Genomic DNA, 19,175 nt, shown 5'->3' on the forward strand with positions numbered 1-19,175 from the left:
TTTTTCGCAATAATCTTTTAGTTTAAAGAACTAAATGAAAATGTTCATGACCAATTTGATGTATATTATATTCAAGAACATGGATTTCAATTATCATGTAAATGTGCTTTTATGCAACTTATATTGTAACATAAAATAAATGTAAATATCAATTACCAGTAATATGGTTTATTTATTTAATTGTTAATTTCCTTCACAGGAACTGTGATACAGATTTTAACCATTAAACAATTATCTCACCTGGTCAAAACCCGTTTCGCACACATTTCTTCGATACCTAATTTTTAAATGTGTGCAAAACGGGAACAAACCTTTTTAAGAATATAAATTGTGAGAAAATTGCTTCGTCATTTAGCAAATTGCTCAATTATGAATTAAACATAAAATACCTAGAATATTGCTTCGTCACAAAGTATCCTTTTATTTCTTATTTAAGCTCAGCACACGTACATATTTCCCTAATATGAATTTATCATTTCAAAACGATGCATCAAACTCATGTAGCAGAACCTATCTAGATAGATCGTTAATTACAATGATTATTTAACGAGGAAGAACATGCGATGCATTTTACATATTTGTTTCACAATATATCGACTTAACAGCCGAGAACTGAGCATTCGGAGCACTTGTTTGGATGATGAATGCATTGACAGCCACCGTTTCTACAGCAAGCGCAGTTGTAGCTCGATGGGTCGTGGTGACACTGGCACCCAGATGAAAGAGCTGTATAGTGATCCACGGCTGAAAGACAATTCGCATTCAATACCAAAAACAAACACATTAAACAATCAGCTTAGATTTCATTGCCTTTGAAATAAAATGAGAATTAACTCATAACAAGTCATATATTGCTTTAAAGAATTTGATCGATGACTACAATGAAGGAAATGAATCAATATTGATCAAATTATATTATATGAATTTGTTATTCATCTATGTTAATAGAGTCAACTATTATGTTAAAAATATTTGATTTTGCTTAATTTGTTTCAAGATGATTTGTAGTTTATTTACAACAAAAGGAACTAGAAACAAAATCTGAAGTTTTTGAAAAAATTATTTTTGAAAGCAATGCTTTGATTCTGTTACGAATGCAAATCTGCTTCCGATTCTGATACAAACCCGTAAAAGACCATAAGGTCTGTGACTAATTCTGGGGCCCAAACTTACTTATAACAGACCAATATCTCTGTGACTGATACCGAGGCCTGTACTTTCATGTAGAACCATTTTAACAAGGCCTTGGACTTTCAGTAGGACGTAACTTTCTATTTCTTGCGTCAAAACAAGTTAAAAATGACGCTGTTTTTGAGTGAAATATACACCGAATGCATAGTGTTAGATTCTGAAACCAGTACTTACAGGTGTTAGATTCTGGAGCCAGTACTTACCAGTGTCAGATTCTGGAGCTAGTTCTTCCTGGTGTCAGATTCTGGGGACTGTACTTACCGGTGTCAGATTTTAGGGACAGTACTGGTACTTACCATTGTCAGATTCTGGGAACAGTACTAGTACTTACCGGTGTCAGATTCTCGTAACAGTACTTACCAGTGTCAGATTCTAGGGACAGTACTAGTACTTACCGATGTCAGATTCTGGGAACAGTACTTACCAGTGTCAGATTCTAGGGACAGTACTAGTACTTACCGGTGTCAGATTCTGGGAACAGTACTTACCAGTGTCAGATTCTGGAGCTAGTGCTTCCAGGTGTCAGATTCTAGGGACAATACTAGTACCTACCGGTGTAAGATTCTGGGAACAGTACTTACCAGTCAGATTCTAGGGACAGTACCAGTACTTACCAGTGTCAGATTCTGGGACCAGTACTTACCAGTATTTGACCACTCAGTCTGTGACCGGGAAGGATCACACACTTTATCGTGCTCTGTATTGATGTACCCTGACGGATAACAATGGCCGCCGATCAAACAGGCGTCATTCTGTCAATGAAATATTTATGAATAAATGAACACCAAATGAAGTGGTTTTTGTTGTTTGGTTGATCATCAAAGTCAAGTGTTTATTAAACCAGTGACGACATTTCTAATTGATAAGACCATTGTTTGCGAATTTACGTGTCTGTTTGTTCCACGAAAACTGAAACCAAGGTTAGACATATTAATGAGACCTTCACACATTACTGATCCAAATATTGTGCATTGCTATTTCTGCAGATGCTGGTATATTACGAACCTTTAAATGGCAGCTTCCTGTTACGTCACATTGATAACACACAGAGTCATACACCGTAAATGTATGCGGCGAGCTAAAGGTTGCACCATCCAGCGAGATGGAAATGTTGTACTGTTGCAACGTGTTGCCTGAAAACGGACATACTATCTGTATCATAATCACTAACATTTTGACTGAATTTTGACGTGCGACCTCTGTTTATCGCTTATAACACGAACGATGACACTCAAATTTTGGTTGACTATTAGAAATACCTTACTGAAACATTAAAAACATTGGAAACGAAAAAAAAATGATTGTTGACCAAAATCGTGACCATGCCCCTTTAATTGCAATAGGTGGTATAAATAATGTATACTTTATGTGTACTTATTTACTGCTGTAAAATAGTGTAGCATACTAATGTAAAATATTGTAATACTTTTTGTGCTTTATAATAAGTTTTTGAAAACTTAAGAGTTACCATTTTTCGTAACGCACCAAACTTGTTATAATTGAAAACTGCTGAACGAAAATACTTAAAATATAATCTGGTTAATTAGTGTTGTTTAACTGTTACATGACCTCGTTAACTGTTTTAAAAATTGATATATGCTGTGAAAATATTATGCTGTGCTAATAGGTACTTAAACCCATGGCGGTCACACGAAAGTTTAAAATGATATTTAAACTTCTAAGTATCACTAAGCTATGTTTATCTTTTATATTGCGTTATGATTGAACTCTTGCCGTTGGATACGCCGTGAACAGGCACAAAACACAGGATTTCCCATGCGGACACAAGTTCAGCCGCCAGCATTTCTGAGTTTCCTGATTCCTAAAATGCAAAAAATTATCAAACATTAGTGTTTGTGTATTCCAAATGAATAACTATTTTAATGACACAGAATACTGTACATAGGATTATTTTCGCCCCTGTTATTTTCGCCTTCTACACTTGTATACGGTTTCGCCCCGTTCCGCCCAGACACAGTTGTACTAAAAGAGAGATAATGTGAGAAATTAGAATTCGCTCACTCTTAAATTCGCCCGCTGACAAGAAAAGCAAAAATAAAACAGGGCCGAACATTTCTCTGTATACAGTACCAAGGAACATGTTAAAATATACTACCTGGTCAAATCTACATGTAAGATTTGCAGTTTCCATAATGTTTTCTGCAATAACATTAGTTTGTAGGCAAGGTCTTCTTCTGATGTCACAAAGGCCGTCTCTACAGAACAGGAAATGAAACAGTGACTAACTAAATCTTATACTAGACTACACGCTGTATAATTAATCAAAGTACTAAAGTACGGTCGGTTGATTTTATTGATTATTATTCATTTTCAAATCAACGATATGTAATTTCACACGGCAAGGGGTTTCTTCGCTATGAATGATTATGAAATTTTTTTACCTTTTCAATAAGAATTCCTACATGTAGCTATAGACGAAAACCCCCATATGAATCATGTTGTGTAATTTTTAAAGATAGAATTAACGCCCCCACACATACGATGCATTATGTATCAGTAAACGAAATATTTCTGGAAAATTGCATCTTTACATTTTTTAACAAGCAAATAATAATAAAGTCTTGTCTGCGCCAACACTGGATCTTTCTTGAGATTGGATGGTCTGGCAGTTCATTGATTCCAAACTCTACCGCTGTAGAAATGGCGCTTTGGTAATCAATGACAGCGAATCAGTCTTATTGAACTACATACGACCAAAAAAGTATCTAAATTGTCGTACCGTTTGAAATCAGACCATTTTCAAGGTATTTATTTTCTTGAAAAACAATGCTTTTGAATACATATCAATTAATTTATGGTTTATTTTCAAGAACTATGTCTTGTCGGCGGTGAAGATTTTTGCTTAGTTTCAAACACTGTTTCACTTCCGTTTTGCAACAGTAACTGCATCAAAGAGTTGATTAAAATCAACTCCCAAAACTACGTAATAGTAATTTATACATGTTAATCTTCTTGCGATATTTTCTAATTTTACAGAAAAAGGTGTGTATTATCCTCTTTTGTGGCTCATGAACACGTACCCTCTAATTTGAACGATACTGGGAGAGTCATTCGAGTTTATGCTGCAATCGACCCCAGTATAGCCGGGTTGACAACTGCAGTGGCCTAAAAAGCATGCGCCCTTAAGGCTACATTGGTTAGGGCACACGTGATCCGTGACGTCAAGAGGAGGAATGAGGTCTCCATCCGGGCTTGTCTTGTAATTGGATAGTTTCTTCATTACCTCGTTTTGACACAGGCTGTCAAATGTTGACAATTGCGTGACCAGAAACAGATCACTCCCCGAAGCCTTGAAAAAGGAAACCCGCCAAATTAACATCATCAATTTTTAATCAATTTCAAAGAAACTTGTTTGAAGTTTCCAGGGCCATTAAAATTAAATTTTAAAAATTCTAATTTAAAATAAATTGTTCCATAGAGTATTCTCACATTTATTTCTCAGTCTCAATTTCAAAAAGGCAATTAAATACACCGGCACAAACAACATTTGCCTTTACAGTTGCGGTTTAACAAATTCTGTTGATTGCATATTGCTCGTGTTTGAAAAATGTTATGGGAGCTTTTTCTTTCTTTTTTTTTTTTTTTATTTTTTTTTTTTGGGGGGGGGGGGGTCCTTTGTTTATAAAGTAAATGGTTGGGTTACAATATATGGAACGTCAACCTTGACATCCTCCATGCAGGAGTCAACCAGGGCGGTAAGGTTCATGCCCGGCTCGTCGTGGCACCGGGTATACAGGGTAGCCTTACTCAGGCCAGTTTGACAAATCCCTCTGGCCTCATCCTCGCTTATCCCTGTCGTCGTTGGGAACACGTCACGTGGTTTGTAATTGAAATTTTCTGTCGAAAGAGATTTCAGGTTATACGACTTTGCAAATCAAAGACAATTTGAAAATAGAATATGTACAAGAAATAGGCATACGTCTTTTCTTGATTATTACGTCATCGACAGGTACTTCGCCATCAATGTCGTCATCGGAGTACCGTCTGTAGTGGTGTCGGTTAAGTCTAGACATGCGCACTGATCGACATTTTCCATTGCAACTCTATGTTCATAAAAAATATGTTAAGCTTCAGAAAAGGCCAGCACGTTGTCACTAAAAATAAATTCCTTATGTATATATCGTGTTCTTATGATGTACTCGTATTATTAATACTTAATTATGCATTTGCTGTTTAAATATACTAGTAATATTTTATTAAGAAAAGCAAGCATATCTGAAGTAACTACAATATCTTTTCTTCAAATGTTAATTATCGACCATTTAGTGCAGAAACTGTACAACTTGCTCTCAAAAATGAATGTCAAGGAGGTAGGTCCGTTTATTGACGCATATTAAGTTGTAACTTATAAAAATATAAAAAGCGTATTTTCTTAGTAAAAGTACAACAAATAAACTCGATATTCCATCTAACCGTGAATTAGTTTCCATGCCATCGTCACCGCCAGTAAATAGGTATATATATTCTCTAACCCAAAAGCTCTAGTAAATCTGAAATTGCGAAATATCTTACACGTTTGTGGGGGTTTTTGGAGCCCTTAGTACAATCTACTCTTCCGTTACTGCAGGTGCAGTAGGCGTGCTGAACAGAGTAATGAGGCTGATAGGTTAAAACTTGGTTAAAGAGGCTTTCTGATGGCTTCACTCTAAAACAAAACAAAATCGAACCTAAAGAATTTTTTAATATTTTTTAAAGCGGTATTAATTATATGAATTGCCTTGTTAAATAAGAAATTTGAATTTACCGCCATGTGTTGGCGAACTCGGCGACTTGATGGTTTGAGTAATGTTTCCCGTCAGCACCAAGAAGGTCGTCGTGAGGATTGTCGTTCCAAAGCCCACATATGCCCTGGCCACAGCCCTTGTTGTCTGGAGGAGCCTGAATGTCGACGTCCATCATCCCGTCCTTTTCATTGTGACCGTGAGTAAGTACATAGGTACTAGCAACAACACGTGCGCCAGACGGAAAGTTAATCTAAACAAGGATTGAAAATGTGATTATTCCATTTATGGCCATGACTTCTTATATCAAACATAATTTCTAATCATCTGTTTATATTTGCAAACAACTGTGGAATCGTTAATATTCGCGGGTGCTAATATTCCGTAGATTTCGTGAGTTTCTCTCTCTCTCATCTTACTAGTAATGACCCAACAAATCATTGAAACGCAGTCTTGAACCATTGTGCATGGAATCAAATCTACAAAACTCCATCCAAATTGACATTTCAAGACCCCACCCCTATCCACCAACACACCCACACACGTAGCAGACAAATTTAAATAATTTCAACTTATGCGACATTACAAAGAATTTTTTCCCACTTCGATCCCGTTCGACAGTAGTTCCGTCCAGGCCTCGTTCTGACAAGATAGTGAGTTCCGGTACGGCGTGTTGGTTCTTTCTTTTCTCACACATGTCAATCTGTACAGCGTCATTCCCCTCTCTAGCGACCAAAGCGCAAATACAAGGATGGTAATGTCCACAAGGCCATGTTTTCACCTGGACCTGATTGGAAATAAGCCCTTTAATTTACAATATCCAAAAAAAATAAGGGTTTCTAAATTCTCTTCAAAGAAATGTGTTATTCAGAACGAAATGAATATACATCTATATGCACATAGAATATTTGTGCTTGTGGCTATTTACCTGTAACGGTTTGTTTGATGATTTACATTCATACATTGTCAGCTCGCCCGTCACGTAAACGTTAGTTTGTCTGGCAAAATAAAAAAAAAACCATGCATATTATTTTACTGCAATCTGCAAATCCACTACAGTATGTTTTAATGCAATACCGTCTACAGTACTTTTGGATCTTATTCGGATCACTTTGATTAGTTTTATCCTCCAATGTTCTTTCGGGTCATATGAGAATCACCGTGATATGTCTTACCGGCCTCAGTAGTCCATTTGGAGCATATGAGAATTATCGTAATTTAAGTCTGCTTATCGGCTGCTTAGTCCATTCGGATCATATAAGAATTATCGTGATTTAAGTCTGCTTATCGGCTGCTTAGTCCATTCGGATCATATAAGAATTATCGTGATTACCCTACCTTCTGCAGTCCATTTGGGTTATATGAGAATCAATATGATAAGTCTTACCGGCATCTGAAGTCCATGCATTCGGATCATTACATATGAGAATTAATGTGATAAGCCTTACCCTCAACAGTTCATTCGGATCATTTGAGAATTACGGTAATAAGCCTTACCCTCTATAGTCCATTCGGATCATGTGAGGATCACCATGGGCATTGCAGTGACCATGTTCACTGTTCTCTGTGGTCACCTGATCAAAACAATGGTTGTGAGTCATTTAATTTACATCATTGGTACATTGATCAAAGTTTTGGTAAAGTTGTACACATTAGTTAATCTGGACAAACAGTGTACGCCCTATACAAGACTGTTTACCATACAATTATTGGTCTTTAAGAGTCAGAAATTACTTAAAGGTATATCTGGCGTATTTGGAGTAAAAATTTTGACATGAGTTTGAGTAAAAATATACATCATGCTTCTTATTATTATTTGTTTCACAAACTCTAACCCAAAAAACATGTTCTGTCCTTAGTTATTTGTCTCTAAACTTGTCTCTAAACACGTCTGATAAATATTACGCAATGTGACCCGCCATTCATAACGCCACTGCGCATGAGTGCGGGAAATCCTAGCATTGAAAACACGATGGAAGAACAGTTTGTTTACAAATTAGAATCACGTTTTTCATGTCGTACATTAGATAATTCTTATATCAGATGGTACTCGAAGCATTAATATTCCGATATTCATTAATGGAGAACAATACAAATTGTTAATTATGAGTAATAAAGATGAAACACGATTTTAGCTTCATCGAAACGGTAAACGGAGTAAATACCCCCTCTTCCTGAGGGATTCATGTACTGACAGCGTTTATTTATTCTTTATTCAAAAATTCCTCTAAAAAATCCACTTGGTATTTATAACTTATTTAAGTAAAGACACGGAACACATGGAGCATGAACCTGACTAGCTAAACCCTTACAACTTCATGATGGAAATTTAAGTTTATTTCGGCTTTAATTCCTCTCCCATTCCATCAATCTAAGTGGTTTCCGATGACAATCTCCTGTCGTTCCTATCCTTGTCAGTCTGTCTCTTTTTTCTTTCATTGCCAAATCTGTCAAACTTAACGGTATACAAGTACCTATCTTTCTCGTTGTCGCCATTGATATGGATGTACGTCACGTGACCCATTTAAGGCGGAGTTATTCAAATCTTTTGTATTTTTTACCGTGCCGGTAAAAAATAAAAAATATTTTTCTTCGATTTCTTGTATCTTTGTTATGCGATTGACTTAAAAAGCGTAATTTGTGTAGAAGTCCTATCTTTAGTAAAGAAATGAAGCAAATAATCAGATCTTATTATTGTTATTCACTAAAAATACGCCACATATACCTTTAAACGAAACATCCTTCTTCATAAATAACATACTAGTAACCAGTAATTACTAACGTGGATCGGATGGACATTGTAGTTTGACCATACTGGGTGGTTGAAACTGACTATCGGATTGAATGAAACCTCGTGGGTCTGGCTCCCATCACTAACAAAGTCCTTAGTAGCGGTAACTTTAAAGGAACCCAGATATTTGCCAGTTACGGGGTCAAGTTTGATGTCATAACTACACGTTGAAAACATGGCATCTAAAAGTAAACAACAAACTTGCATGGAATGTGAAAAGCGAAATTTTGATATTTAACTTGAATTTCAAAGCTTCATTTCATGTATTTTGTAATTTTATACTGGTATATAGTTATGGCTTATCGTATATCATAACAAAGAACTATTTTCATAATGCAACCTTTAGTGTGTGTGTCCACGCTAAATGTTATTTTGCATTCATCTTGCACGTGCGCTGTGTTGCAAGGAATCGGAATTGTTGATTCCACCTGGACGGTTTTCTCCGGGCCCTTTTCGTCGACCACTATTCTCTCAGTCAGAACCTAAAACACATGAATGTGTCCAAAAGTGAACAAAGTTAGAATGAATAAAAAGTGAATAGACATTATTAATAAGTTACAAACCTTGATCCCGCAGAAATATCCATCGCTGCTTAAGCTATCACTCTTCAAATAGGTTGTATTCGTGAAATAGCTTCTGACCCTACACTTCAACTGAATTTGAAAATTGTAAAAATTAATTACATTTAAAATGTAGAATATCTGTGTTGTTTTAATAAAATATATTCTATGAAGTAACGTTTGATTGCTTACTGTTTTCCCTAGGTTACCCTTGAGCATGCTGTAGTCCAGGTAGGCTGTTCGCGAGTCTCCAGTCAGGTGGTTTACAATTACAACACCATTAGAAGGATCCACCAAGGTGTGTCCGTCAACTGTCCACGTGACCTCAAACCCAACACCTGGTTGACCAAGGGGATATTGTACCTCGCAAGGAAATCTGACCGTTGAATTTTGGACAACTTCCGGTTTACCGAGCACAGGAAAATCGGTCATCTTTGGGAAAGGATCTGTTATTGATAATGTTTAAAATCGGTTTGTTATTGGCTTTTAAAATTGAGCTACATATTTTTGCAACAACAAAATATCAAGAATTTACCTCTACACTGTCCGCCAGAACCTCCGACATTGCATGTGTAAGTTTCGCCTACATGTACATAAACAAAGATATACATCTTGATAAGACACTACAAATGAAATTTTAATCTTTTTTTAAAAAATACCATAACATGACATTAAATACTAGTATCTCCTACATTTTTAGTTTTAACTTTTTAAAAATACTATCATAAGTATACATACCCGCACAATACGCCATTGGGCAAAAATGTGTCGGTTTTAGATGGTAGACATAAAAATGTCCACAGTTTTTTACTTTAATGTCTATGGTCAGTTCGCAGCAAGAACCGGAAGTGCCAGAGGTCATCGCAATGCAGCCCTGTCTGCTGGCGGTAACTCCTACAGAGGGCAGCGTGCCCTTCATCCATACCGGGTACTTTGTACCGCAGTGGTACTCGGTGACGCAGTGTGTTGGAATGGTGGAGTTACCGCCATTAAAAACATGCCAACCTGTCCAAAAACAACAACATATATAAGCACACGAAGAAAGAAAAATAAAACTTTTCAAAAATGCTTCTTTACTTGGTACACGTATATTTATTAATATAAGCAAGCTTTAAAAAAGGGGTATAACTCCTTTAGGAGTTTAGACCCCCGATTACCCTCTTGAATGTGACGGTCACACAACTCCATGTCTGTGGGTTCCGGTTGGAACAGGGCACTTCTGTGGAGATCGGTCTGATCCATGTGATTGGTTGGTAGACATGGGTCATATGCTGGATTATAGAAGAAATGAGATTCAACGCAATCAAACATTACCAATACACGTATTATCAGTCGTGATTTTCTTATTTGATTTCGAACTTAAAAATATTTTGCCAAAAAAGTCTTACTAAGAACAAAGGGAAGAGATAAAAGGAGGAAGATCATCTCCATTGTATAAGTGCAGCACCAGGCACTGGTATGAGTGACCACAAGTATGTCGCATGATAAGAAAATTGAAATCGGAAAAGAATGGCAAACGGACAAGTACTTGAACCCAGTGCGTTGTGCAATCGAGTACGACACGGAAGATAAAGGGAATTATGACCTTCTGATTTTATATCATGTGCCAATATTTCTTGTTAGTTTACTCTCTCTCTCTCTCTCTCTCTCTCTCTCTCTCTCTTGTGCCAAGTTAATGACTTTTTGTCGCATTGACACATTTATTCAAATACGACCATATCATGGATTTGATTTGCATTTATTTAAGAGATAAGAGTTTTGTCTAGAGACGGTTTTATTATGGCAAACCACAATGATTAATTAGCGAAGTGCTTTGAATATGCATTAAGGCAACAAAGCAACTAGTTGAGACAATGCAACATTTCTAAAGCTACGCTGCGATTTTATCTTAAAGTGATGTCTCGAGAGAATTTGTACAATGAATCGACCGACGTAAATTATAGATGCTTGCATTCTTTGCTTTAAAGTATCTACCAAGGTCAAAAGAAGATTGGAGTCTAATATTACTCTTGGGCAAAATTATCTTATGCAGGCTACATACTGAGATGCAGCAACCATATTGTTCTTAGAAGTACGCATCTAAAATTAATTAACTTTGAACACAAACTCTCACTCAGCCATCTTTTAAAAATTCATGAGTTGTCTTTCTTTACATGAACACTAGTGACTTGGATCTGTTAAGTTATCATACTTGTTTTAAGATTATTGTCAGACGCTTTTTATTAATGAGAAACAAAATCGATTAGAAGTTTTCGTCTCTTGATATTTAAAAAAAACTTTATTCATATGTCATTACCTTTTTCGCTTATATATATGGGACTTTTTTTTTTACACCTGAGACTTTAAGCTATGCAGTATTGATATGCCGTGAAGCAAGATCAAAATCAATTTCACGGAAATGTATACTAAAACTAATTTTTAAGGGGGCTGTGGGTATCTGACTGAAAGCGGTTTACAAGAAAAAAACCAATACCTGCTGTGGAGTGTTGATGTGCGGGAGGGTGGGTTGGTGTGGGTGGGGTCGTGGATATTTTGGGGGGTTCATGACCTTCTATCATTATCCTAAACAATTTAGGTTAACAACCTCTTCTGACCCGTCTGTTGATTTAGCAACGATTTATCTTGTACCGTTACGTGTTGTAAATCAGTTCGTTATACTAATTGCATCTCTTTATTAAATTTAAACTCTATGAAAGAAAATTGTTGGCTCCGAATTTCTGGTATAGGTTAAGAACGAAAATAAAATTGTGTTCAGAACACACTGTGAATTCAAAAGTTGTGGAAAAAAATATTTTAATTTGTTTTTAGAATTGGATCAGTAATAACGTCATGTAAGTAAACTTTTGTGAAATATAATTATGGTCAAGTATGCAACTGGTAGGGTCAATTTTAAATTGACCGACAAATTCATTAGTTAATTAGAATATATGCCAGAATCTTCTTTTTTAATTTCAATATTTACTGATCGAACTTGATTCCGTTTGATTCTGTGATTGTTGTCGTGATGTTATCCTCTTTAATTAGATACCGATATTACAAAAAAGTATCAACAATGAAGTCGTCATGTTTTTGCATTTTTTTTTATTAATTATGTTTTACAAGTGATTGGAATAATAACATAAGTGAACCTGAGAATGTTTTGGTATGTTTGTTTTTTTGGTTTTTTCTAAAAAAAAATTTGTAAGGGGATTAAAAGCATTGCTTTGCTGGAAAAAAAATGGAGAACAAAAAATTTCCCCCTCCCCATCAACATCGAGTTAGTATTGCAGGCCTGATAATGTATTTGATATGCACTGACCGTAAAAGTATGGTAAACAATGAAGAGAAACAGCAATTGCAGAAAATTATAAACTTTCATAGCTGCACAGACAAGACCTCTACTAAGAAGATACACCAATTATTCATGTGTTAATCATTTCCTGCAAAAAATGGGATTTGCTGAAACAAGAACTGTATGCTCAATTAAACCAATCACAGACAAGAAAACTGTCTTATTTGGAGTTTCTGATCGTCTGCTAGAGGGAAGTTTTACTCAATAGTTGTTTTTTTTAAATTTAGAATAGATTTAACTCTTTTAATTCTATTGATTTTTTAGTTTTTTCCCTAAAATCTTTTTTAAAACAATTTTCATAACTTACCGACAAATCTTCTTCTTTCACCCAAAACATAGCTATGAAATCATTTGCAAAACTGCTATCGAACTCGATTATAACGTCTAATACTAAAGTTTCAAATCCATGATTGATTACTGTATAGAAATGACAATATAATATCCTAACGGGTTTTTTTTCTCAATACATCTGGAGATTTACCGCAATTTACATTATGTTTTGAAAATAGTTATTAATTTGAAATTTTGAAAAACATGAAAACAACAACAACTACAAAAATTAACAATAAAATAATTGTAATCAAATTAGTGTTACAGTAACACGATACTTTTAAAACTTTTTGCTATACAATTCTTAATTAGAATTCACACAACTTTGCAAAATAATTCAATATATCACGTGCATGTTCTTAATTTCATTTGGCCATAAAAGTTATCTCTAATTTCTAAATGCGTGTTAGGGCAGGAATTTTTCATTTCCTTGTCTATTTTATTTTAGAATTTTGAAATGAATTATTCGTCTTTATGAAATTGTTGAAACTGAACGTATTATTTACGTTTTAAGCAAATGAATTTAAATTATGAATCCGGAATATTCATGATGAAATATGCTTAGACAGTGAGAAAAAAAGTAAGTAAAGTAAGTAAAGGGATATTTTTATCGTAAAATCATTTGATTTTTTAGAATTGAAAATTTAGATAAACATGAATTATTTAGAAAATTTTAATAAACATGAATTATTTAGAAATTTGAAATACTCAAAAGTTATTAAATCAGTTGTTTTTAATTATCACATTATATTTTCTTTTAAATTATTTCCGTCATTTATTGTAATTTTTTTAAAAATTGTTGATGCTCAAACATAATATCTAATAGTAATTGATTTTAAAACAATGATAACTTTGGCATAGACAGAGCTAGCTCTCTCTCTCTCTCTCTCTCTCTCTCTCTCTCTCTCTCTCTCTCTCTCTCTCTCTCTCTCTCTCTCTCTCTCTCAGTTTTATATCAGAAAAACACCAGAAAACACTTTAATCAAACAATCTCTATCATAGGATATTTCCAATGTTGTGAAACATAAATAAATCCGAAAACTTCCTTTCAAATGATATCAAATTATTCGGGACAGAGAAAAATAGAATAGGAGAGATATCAAAAATAAATCGCCCACCGAATCCTAGATGGAAGGGAAAGAGAAAGTTATATGAAGATGTTTCGGCCAATTACAGAAGCCATTAGGTAAGAGCCACGGAGTCGAGCGAGGATCTTTGTAGTCGGTGGGTCTGGGGCCGCGGCGTTCCGGTGCCGTGTGATCGATGGAGCCAGCACCTCCCCCCGTCACCAGTTCCTTTCCGTGTCTGTGAATTCTCGGCTAGGGTTATCGGTTACATTATCTTCCGGGAGATAGAACCAGGAATATCTGCGTTTTGATGTTGATATGTCTTAGAACGTCACTGCACAACAATCGAATTCTCCCGATTCCGTTGCCCGGTCATGAGATTGCATAATTAAAACTATGGATGATGAAGATCGAATACGTTTGTTTAATCCTTGAGATTAAAGATTGCCGTTGTTTTTATACATAGATGTGTGTAATAGAAGTTTTCTCAACTAATTAAACATGGTATCAGATAATTTTTGATAACAACAATGATAAATGTATAATTCGTTGAGTCATTGGAGATTCACCAAACGGCTTCTGAATCCCTTCTCTACTAATTGAGTCTTAAAATTTCGTTTAAACAAATGTATCTGGTGCAAAAGAAGAATATTTGTTATTTATGCTGCATGTTTCTGGAAACCAATGACAGTTCCAATTTTGAATTAAAGATCATTCAAGGGATACACTTAACAGTCATCCTAACGATATAAATTTAAAATTCTCTAGTTCAATTGTAAGTTTAATTCTAATGACTAAAGGTAAAGAAGACAAAGCATCCAACACTCAGCAATGATACATGCTCTTTAGTCTCGATGACACGTTAGTAGCTTGCTCACGCGGTGAGCTTCGCTTTCTGACTGCTAAACAACCGTTCTTTCAAGACAGTAGCCGCACGTAACTCCACAACAAACCAAAGGTAAAAACGGAAAGTTTCTCCTCAGAAACCTGCTTGACTCTAGGTTAACGACCATTTAATGGCTAGATGCACCGGTAGGGGACGTTCCAAGACATTAAAACTTCTTGATTCGAACAGACACGAAGGTTATGTCGTCAGCACAGAGCGCCCCCTGTCGGACTAGTACTGTTGCCGTAGAGAAATTTCTATTCTCAGTGAACTCTTTGGAAGTTCCCGTGGTTTTACACCCTGATATCCTCGGTTTATATCCCAAGCATTCCAACACAAATCATCTGGGAACAGAGTTTAATATGTTAGAGAATAATAATGTAAATAGCCGTCATAAAGCACCTTGTAACCTCTGGGGGTTCACTAAGTATCTTCTTCAATGAATGAAATTAAGAGTTCAGTATCATAAAGAGTGTTATCTTTTGTATTGTATCATCTAGACAAATAGTGAATTTAACTGTTAGTGCGATCCGTAGCCTTTAACAGAATGAAGTAAAAAAAAGCCCTAAATAGAAGATACAAAACATGTATTTGAGACACTAAATCTGAATAATTGCAATAAACATAGTCGCTGTAAAGAAATACTTCAAACAATATTTAAAGCAATATGAGTTGCAATTTTCATGCTGAAATTTTGTTTAAACAAAATATTATTTACTATACTAAATGACTAAATATATCGTTGTTTTTTAATAACTGTTAGCCCTATTTTTGTGGGAGAGGCCATTAAAAAGCTTTAATTGAAGTAAAATTGAATTATTGTCGTCCTGTACAAAAATTGACCTGCTATATATTCCTTAGAAGAGAAATCTTTCTTCTGACAAAAATTAATGATATTTTCAAATCTTTTTTACTATCAAAGTTTAAGTTACATGCAGACTTATCCTACTAGCAAATTTTTGCAGCAAAATTAAATTCTAAAAAATACAGCTCATTTTGCCTTAAATGCTTTCTTTGGTGCCACATGCGAGAACGAATTCGAAGGCAGCTAGCATTGCATAAAACACGCATAACCAGCTTAAGCTACTTCCATAGACCGAATGGAAGACGAAATAAAACATTTTACTGTTTATATTTACATCTTTAGACCATTTCATTCATTATCCGTAAAAGGTAAGTAAAAGTACCTAAATTGCCATTATTGTCAAAAAGAACGTTACACAAAAGGAACAGCCAATATTCCATATATGTGAAGGTGCTACAACTCAATTGGAGTCTTAGGTCAGTCCTTGTAGTTCGTGCTGTTATCGTGGCTTTATAATAAGATCGATTAAGAGTAACCCACACAGTCAACAGCAAAAGTACAAAGAAGACATCAATGAACGATTTAAAATTATTTATTATTGCTAAATCTATAATTCAAAAAGCTAAACAATGCATCCAAAATTCATTCAGGTTAGAATGCATATACTAGTATTCATACACTAGATCATTTCACTGGATTGCGTAGATTTCTGTCTTGTCATGTATTTTGTATGAATAACAATCGATTATCGTAAGAAATAGATTACAAACTACTTTGTGCATGTAAATTTAACTTTATTAAAGATGTGGAGTCTTTTTCACAAGATGCAGAGGCTTGACCTTCTGAAAAGTGATATGTGACGATCCGCCAAATTTGTTAAAATTTATCCGGTGTATGAGGGATTATTGTTTTAAGGTTTATTCGAATTCAGTCATCGTTCTTCAACTTGAGTCGATTTCTCCGATAGTTAAGAATCGGAGAGGGCCTTCTACTCGACTGGAACAGTTTAATCGCAGACTGATAGATTATCCTATCAGATAAATCCAGATATCTGTTTTAAAACGGTTTGAAGTTGATAACACAATTACTCAAAGGGATTTCTCGGCTTGGGAACGATTCATTCAGAATTCGAAACCCTCTCGATACCATGAAATAAAATCATAAACTTATATTTATTCAGTAGAATTAAGACGCATAGTGAATATTTAAGTTTTCTGTTTATATTCCCGGGTGTTAAATCACTTAAACTATATAGTTATCAGTTTAAATGCATTTTTGTCTTTAAATTTTGCCCCCGTCATCAAAACTTTATTATTAAAAATGTATTGTATTTTGTAATTCAATGATAAAGTAATATGGATATTTCGATAAATTGCGAAGTATATTTAGCCAGAAGTTTCTTTTACCATACGAATGAAAATAACTCCATTGTAAAGATATAGTTTATTTGTCTTTTCCTTTTATAAACGGGCGGGCCAATGCAAGAAGTATGTACTTTTGAACAATTAATCGTGATTAAGATCGTTATAGAAAATGTCTGCGGTAAAGGAGATGTTCCCGATGACATGAAATGTTGTTTTCTTCTTGAACCATTCAAAAGTTGCTCCTTGATTGTCGACCGTTGGTCTACTGTCTCGCACAACTACCGTGGAAACTTAATCAACTCCTACAGAAAACCATTGTTACTCTTGAAAAATTGTCCTATGCAATTATTGAATATCTTAATAAGTGTTCAAATTTAGTCCCAAGTGAAGCGTTCGAAAACACCAGAAAAGAAAGGCAACGCTGCCAGAAAGCTGATCTTTACCGGAAGTAATTAGTATGTCGCCATTGCAATTACTCGGTCCGCCATGTTTTGCGTGGGGATACCTTTGCGAGACACGGAGTGAATCTGCCGGGGGGAAGGGTCAATGACGACGACCCTTGTGAAGTTCCACTGGTGTCTACTAACCGCTAATTTCGCATGACATTTTACGAACCGTAAATGTATCAGAAGATTCTATAAACGCTTCATGTGTTTTGTGAAATATTCATCATTTCGCTCCAAATGAATCTGTATTTATCTAAGATTTATGATTCTTAAACATTGCCAGACGATTCATTTCTTTAAATATTGTACTTTGATTTTTATCATTTATAGGATGAGTTTGATATTTACATATATTTGCAAGGACCATTGTAAAATTGCACACTTCAATGACTTTTATCTAAATACTTGTCTTAAAAACCCTTTAGCAACAACCATTTCATTGTATATCAATAACAACGTATCAAATGTTTCTGAACAATTTTCTTTTGCATCATCTCTAAGTTATAGGAAATTTTCCAATTTCACAGGTATTTTCTATTTGTTCTGTCATGTTGTGAATTTTGAATTTACCGGGTGGCAGTAAATACAAAATTCGTGAATTTTGTATTTACTGCCACCCGGTAAATTCAAAATTCACAACATGACAGTTCTTTGCAAAAAAGTTTGAAAATTTTGAAAGAATTATATGTAAATAAAAAGTCTATTCAGGTCTTCAAGTGGTAAAAATACCGAAGTACTGTCGTAAAAATGACCATAGAATTCGAGTGTTCAGAATTTAAAATTAGATTTTTTTCCTTTTAAAAGTGAACAACTTGACATTAAAATTGTTCAGGTTTTAATGTAAAAGTTACTTTATTTTGTCCCTGAAAATATTAAGTTTCAAAATAATCATATTATAACAAACAGTTCACAGTTTTATTATTAAAAATCTCGCAGAATAGTTAATTTTAAATAAACAGTGACTTCACTATGTTGAGGGAAAAGATATCGACGTTATCTGACCCTGCAACAAAATTATAGTTAAATAAATTTTGTTATACCCTTATAAATATTCTTCTCTATATGTATTACCAGCAAAAATTCCTACAAATTGAAAATTAATTCATCCGTGACGTTTAAAAATTTCGACCGTCGGTCCAACATCAAAATTATTAGACCACTACGTCACAGCTAATTAATATTAGATGTCAGCAGAATGCATATGGATATTTTCAAACAGATGTGCGACATAAATGGCTGAATTCTACTTGAAAATATACTTGCATCTGTAGTGAAGGGTATATAACAAAACAGTTATTGACTTGGTATTAGGGCAACATATGATTTGTTGGACTTTAGCCTAGGGCAACATAATTGTCTCCAGGTCCAACAATTCATATGTTGCCTTCATACCCAGCCAATAGCTGTATAATTGATACCATTACTAAGCAATACAATTACTTGATTGACCTAAGGTATAGGTGGATAATTATTCTAGGATCAAAATTTGAACCCCCAAAAAACTATACTTCAAACCATTAAATAAAGATGTTTGTTTCGATTTTTTGGTTATTACAGTATCAAATAATTTGAAAGATTTGAGAAAGTTTTAGACTTTCACATATTTACACCAGCAGAATTGGCGTCCTTTCAATGATACAAATATTCAAAGTATTTTTGCAT

At 34.7% G+C, this 19,175-nt stretch overlaps 1 protein-coding gene across 1 annotated transcript; it reads right to left on the bottom strand.

Moving 5' to 3' along the window:
- Nucleotides 1-189: 189 nt before the first annotated feature.
- On the bottom strand, nt 190-10,753 carry LOC105320924 (von Willebrand factor D and EGF domain-containing protein). Its single transcript, XM_020064373.3, has 21 exons — nt 10,673-10,753; nt 10,442-10,555; nt 10,023-10,289; nt 9,820-9,867; nt 9,477-9,730; nt 9,288-9,377; nt 9,065-9,206; nt 8,716-8,906; nt 7,431-7,507; nt 6,862-6,931; nt 6,520-6,720; nt 5,957-6,186; nt 5,725-5,857; nt 5,132-5,255; nt 4,874-5,049; nt 4,233-4,501; nt 3,308-3,407; nt 2,926-3,013; nt 2,197-2,324; nt 1,835-1,943; nt 190-744 (listed from the first exon to the last, which is right to left on the bottom strand). Exons 1-21 carry the CDS (start codon nt 10,713-10,715, stop codon nt 599-601), a joined length of 3,000 nt encoding a protein of 999 aa, XP_019919932.3. The 5' UTR covers nt 10,716-10,753; the 3' UTR covers nt 190-598.
- Between the last annotated feature and the right edge of the window lie 8,422 nt (nt 10,754-19,175).

Source organism: Magallana gigas, chromosome 2, assembly GCF_963853765.1.
Source record: "Magallana gigas chromosome 2, xbMagGiga1.1, whole genome shotgun sequence".
NCBI classification, from domain to species: domain Eukaryota; kingdom Metazoa; phylum Mollusca; class Bivalvia; order Ostreida; family Ostreidae; genus Magallana; species Magallana gigas.